The sequence below is a fragment of the Suricata suricatta genome, chromosome 12 (assembly GCF_006229205.1).
Source record: "Suricata suricatta isolate VVHF042 chromosome 12, meerkat_22Aug2017_6uvM2_HiC, whole genome shotgun sequence".
Classification (NCBI taxonomy): Eukaryota; Metazoa; Chordata; class Mammalia; order Carnivora; family Herpestidae; genus Suricata; species Suricata suricatta.
Window position 1 is genome coordinate 298,205 of NC_043711.1, and position 5,226 is coordinate 303,430.

The 5,226-nt window shown below is 62.5% G+C and overlaps 1 protein-coding gene across 1 annotated transcript in view; it reads left to right on the top strand.

The window, feature by feature from the left end:
- PALM (paralemmin) overlaps positions 1–5,226 on the top strand; it is a 14,420-nt gene that overhangs the window by 3,788 nt on the left and 5,406 nt on the right. Inside the window, 3 exon segments of the mRNA XM_029916969.1 lie at positions 506–641; positions 1,831–1,852; positions 3,050–3,109. Of these exon segments, the coding sequence (XP_029772829.1) occupies positions 506–641; positions 1,831–1,852; positions 3,050–3,109 (218 nt within the window).

Here is a 5,226-nt window from a genome sequence, read left to right on the forward strand (position 1 = left end):
CGGGGGCCCGCGGGGCAGAGGGGCGGAGCGCTGCCGGGGTCACCGGCCGCCAGGCCGGGCGGCACGGGCAGCCGCGGGCGGAGGGCGCGCGGTGGTTCAGGAAGCCCTCCAGGCTGACCCTGACTGTGGCCAGCCAGCCTGTCCACCGAGCCCTAGGCTGGCCGCTCCGGGCCGGCAGCCCGAAGCCTCAGGCGGGCGCCGGCCGGCGGTCCTGTTCTCACGGGGCCGTGTGCCCGTTATCTTCTGGTAGTCGGAAGGTGACATGTTTTTTCCAGTTTCCCCAGAGAGATAAAGCTTCCTGTAAAAATAAATGCATGAGTGGAAAACAGGAGAGCTGGTTAGACGCCAGCAGCCAGCCCCGGGAAGCGGCGAGGGCCCGGGCGGCCCTGCTCCCCGCCTCAGTTCCCCCGGTTCCAGGGAGGAGGACGAGGACCGCCCGCAGCGGGTGGGGGGACATGGAGTCGGGGCCTCAGTGGCACTCCCCCCCCCCCCGTGCTCCCCCCAGGCTGCAGGAGGAGATCGAGGTGTTGGAGAACGCGGGCCCCCTTGCCCCTGCCGCCGCCGCCGCCGCCGCGGAGGGCGCTGTGGCCCCGAGCCCCGCCAAGGACCAGAAGACGGAGGTGGCGTCGGATTCTCGGCAGGTGAGGAGGTGGTGGCCCCACCCACCCCGCCACAGGTTTCAGAGCTGCCCGCGTGGCTGGGACCCCACGCCCTGCCTCTCTGTGCCTCAGTTTCCCCCACCGCCCGTAAGCGCCCCCACGTGCTGGGGCGTCAGGAGGCCCCGCAAGCACTTTGCACAAGATCCGGTGTGTGGGGCGCTCTCGACACAACCCCCACTCGTCACCCCTGTTTTTGTCGAGTCTGTCCCCACCGTCACCTGTCCGTGGGCCGGTTCAGGTGGGAGCGGCGCCCTCGCTGGATGGAGCACAAGCACTGGGACACAGCGCGGTTGAGAGCCTGGTTCCCGGCCACGCCGCTAAGAGGTGGTGGTTACGGAGTGGCCGTGATGGCAGGGTGTGACGGAGCGGCGCCGATCAAGGTCTCCCAACCACCTTCGCTGCTGTCGGGTTCACAGGCCCTGGGGCCAGGGGTCCCCCTCGTGTCCTAGCTGCGGTGGCACCTCACCTGGGGGCGTCTAGAAGCCCAGCGTCCCTTCTCCCGGTGCTCCCCCGACAGCCGTGTCCTGCGCGCCCTGCTTTCCGGGGCCTGGTTCAGGGCAGACCTGGGGTGCGGACGGGCGCCCCTCACGGAGTTGTGCTGGGAGAGCAGGAGGAGGGTGGGCAGCCCAGGGCACTGGAGTCCCCGAGGAGACGCCAGACAGACTTCCTGGAGGAGGTGGGTTTTGAAAACTGAATAGGAACTTTTCGGGCCTGGGCTCGAGACCAAAGGGGGCTTGCGCTGAGGTGGGCGCCCTCGTCCCGGAGGAGACGGAGGCACTGGCCGGGCACCTGACACGGCACCTCGAGCGACACTGCCTTGCTCTGGTCTTGCCGAGTGAGGAGCCAGACAGGCAGGGGCCCGGAGGGCCGGGGACATCACACACAAAGACCCTGGGACAGCACATGTGTTCACGGAGCAGTGAGGCTGGCCAGAGATGGGGGGCGGTGGGCCCAGAGGTCCTCGAGGAGGGGAGGAGGGTTTTGTCTTCATTTAGGGAGCAACAGAGAGCCAGGTGAGACCTCTGAGCTGGGCTGGACGTAGCCTGGCTGGTAGAGGTAAGGCAGGGGTGGGAGGGTCCCTTCAGGGGAGACCACACCTCTGATGGCTTCAGCGGCCGCCCAGGCCAGCCCTCTGCGGTCAGCCCTGACCTCTCTCCCTTTTTTCTTACAGGCCCTGGTGGGCACCCCCAAAGGTAGGCTCCTGCGAGGGGCGGGGCCCGAGTGCGAGGGGAGGGGCCCGACTGCCCTCTGGTGGCCAGAGGCGGGTGGTGGGCTTGGGAGGGTGAAAAGTAACCGCTGGTGTGGCTAACTGAAAGCAGTAGCGCGGAGCCGCCTCTGTTCACGTCCACTTGCTCCCGTGCCGGTGGGCGGGCCTCGGTTTTCTTGTCTGTAAAATGGGATCTGTGGAGGGCCAGAAATCAGGGTCTCAGCAAGTCCTGAGGATGGGGCACTACTTAGAAGAACGAGGTTGGGGCCTCTGGGGGTCAGTCGGTTGAGCGTCCGGCTTCGGCTCAGGTCATGAGCTCACGGTTCGTGGGTTCGAGCGCACGTCGGGCTCTGTGCTGACAGCGCAGAGCCTGGAGCCTGCTTCAGAATCCGGGTCTCCCTCTCCCTCTGACCCTCCCCTGCTCACGTTGTCTCTGTCTCTCTCTCAAAATTAAATAAAACATTTAAAAAGAATTTTTAAAGAACGGGGCTCCCGGCCCACAGATGTGGAAGTGTGCCCTTCTGGAAATAAAGAAAAGAAGCCAAAAGTTTGAAATCTGGGATCCATTTTATTCTCTCCCTCAAAAATTATTATAGATAATATGCATTTGCCAATATTTCACAAATATGAATGATATTTAAATATATAATTATAAATACAACTGTTAAGTATATTAAAGTATTAGCTATGGTAACGATTTTTAGTATAAATTGTATTTTAAAATCATACATTGAACGAGTCTGTTCCCACACCTGGAGCATGGAAGGGCAGCCGCCGGCCGGGACTGGAGGAGGCGGCCAGAGCGGCTTTGGCCTGATTTGTCGAATGTTAATTATTCAAGGGAGTGTCTTACTGTGGAATTAGAAGTTTAAAAAAATCCACCCAGACCTCTCAGGGATTTTGTGAAAATCATCTGAGCTGAGAGATGGAAATGGACTGGGGGCTAGTGGGTGTTTGGGGGTTCTGGGCGGGCACACGTGTGGAGGGGAGGGTCTGCTGTCCGGCGGGTGTCTGAGTGGGGGCACCTCGATGTCTGGGGATGTCAGGGGTGGTGCCCAGGTGTCTTGGGGTGTCTGTGTGTCTGAGGGTGTCTGAGCCTCTGGGGAGGTGTCTGGGCGTGTCTGGAGGGGTGCCTCCCTCCTCTGACTGCTGTCTCTGTCTCCACCCTTCATTTACTGAACAGAGAAACGAGTCTCCAACACCCCTGTGAGGACGGTTGAAGGCTCCCCCATGATGAAAGCAGGTGGGTCGGCACCCGGCCTCTTCCCGGCGTCCAGCTGCGTCCCTGGAGAGGCGGGTCAGATGCAGGAGCTGTGGCTCTGGGGGTGGTGGCTGGACGCGGCCGAGCCCCGAGCCTGGGATAGGGCCCGGCCGCCCCTCTGCGTTGCCCCCTCCGCCACACACTGGCCCAGCTTCCCTGGGAAGACGGGGCCCCTCGCATGGTCGCGCTCTAACCCGGTGCTCCTCACGGCGCCCCCCTAACCTTGCTGTCACCCCCGCAGTGGGGGCACACACTGCCCCGCACACGCCCGCATGTGCTCCCTGCAGATCCTCTCTCCGCCCCTGCCCTCAGGCTGCTTCGGGAGGTGACCAGGCTGGGACCCAGGCATTTCTGTGCTTCTAGGAGGCCGGGAGAGACAGGGTAGCGATAAGCATCCCACAGAGTTGGGGTTCAGGCCCTTGCCCTGACACAGGACAACTCCCTGAGCCTCCGCGCGCCGGGGCAGCGGGGCTACACCGGCCACAGGCCCAGGGCCCGGCACCACGCCAGGGGCGGCGACGGGTCGTCACCCCTGGCAAAGCCACGTTGCTGTTGCTGGTGTTGGCCTGCGTTGTGGAGGCAGGAAACCGCGGGGGCGAGGGGGGCAACCAGGACACCTGGGTGGGGACGGGAGGCCCAGTGTCTCCTGCAGGGCCGGGCAGTTTTGCCCAGGACGGAGGAGCCGGAGAGGGTGTCTTCAGGGCCTCTGTGCCAGTTAGACCACCTCTGCCCCGTCCCTTAGCCAGTGACCTCGTGCAGCACAAAACCCACTCAGCTGTGTGTCCGGAGAGGAGGGTGTTAGGGCGTGCAGGGGTGTGGGATTAAATAGCATTTGTGCATTCAGTTGTTTGACAAGTGCTTTTTGAGTACCTACTGTGTGCAGGGTGTGGGGGACACAGCCGGGCGGGGGGGGAGCGTGACAATCCCATAAGGGCAATGTCTGCAGTTAACAAATGGAGAAAATAAGGCCGTATGTGGAGGGGCGGGGGACAGTTTAATCAGAGAGCTTGGGGAGGCCGAACTTAGCAGGTGACATTTGAGCAAGGATCCAAAAGACAAGACGTGAAGGAGCAAGGCACAAAGAGACAGGTGTATGGGGGGGTGGTCACAGCACATGCAAAGACCCTGGGGCTGGATTTGTACCTGCCTCGTGGGAGGAATGATCAGGAGGCCTGAGTTGATTGGAGCAGAATGAGCTAGGGGGAGAGAGGAAGGAGGTGGACTCAGGGAGGTGACAGGCCAAGTCATGCTGGGTCCCCTGGGCGTGTGGTAGGACTCAGGCTTTAACCCTGGGATGGCACAGGGGAGTCCTGGAAGGCTGTGGCCCAGGGAGCAGGGACCTGCCCCACCCGGTGCTCACCGGCGCCCTCTGGTGGCATCGGGGAGAACAGACCATGGGTGGTCCCTGAGGCCCAGAAGCCTGGGGAGAGGCCTGCTAGGTCCCAGGGGGTGGGCGGGATTCGGGGCTGCCCTGGGCAGGGGGCACAGAGGGGACACGATGTGGGTTTCAGCTGTTCCCAAGGCAGAACCCACTGGATTTGAAAATGGACAGATGGGGGGGTGACAGAGGAGGGGAGGAGGACGTCGCCATGATCCGGGTAGGGAGACTTAGGAGGGGCAGCTTATGGGGCAGACTGGGAGGGAGTCTTGGACATGGTGATTTGGGGGCTCCCAGGGGAGCCTGAGGGGAAGGTGGGATGCTGGAATTCAGGGCGAGGTCCTGGGGGCCATGGTCAGCGCCCAGGGGTCACTACAGGCCCCAGGCCACCGCCCACGGTCCTCGTGGTGGTGGTTTCTGCACCGTGGGGTCAGGATATCGGCTCTTGAGTCTGGCTCTAACGGGCAAAGACACTCATTTATCTCAAGAGGGAATTTTCCATTCTTTACAGCGAAAGAGCTGACGATCAGTTCGATAGTTGACTACAGAAAGGCATGAAGCACAGACGCACAGACATGCTGACCACAGGGGGGTTCCGGGGTCCGGGAGGGGACAGAGACCCAGCCGGGAATGCGTGCCTGCCGGCCCAGGTTCAGATCTGGGCTGTGACCACGGTCGAGGCACCGCCACCCTCTGGCCCCCAGGAAGCAGGAGCAGTTCA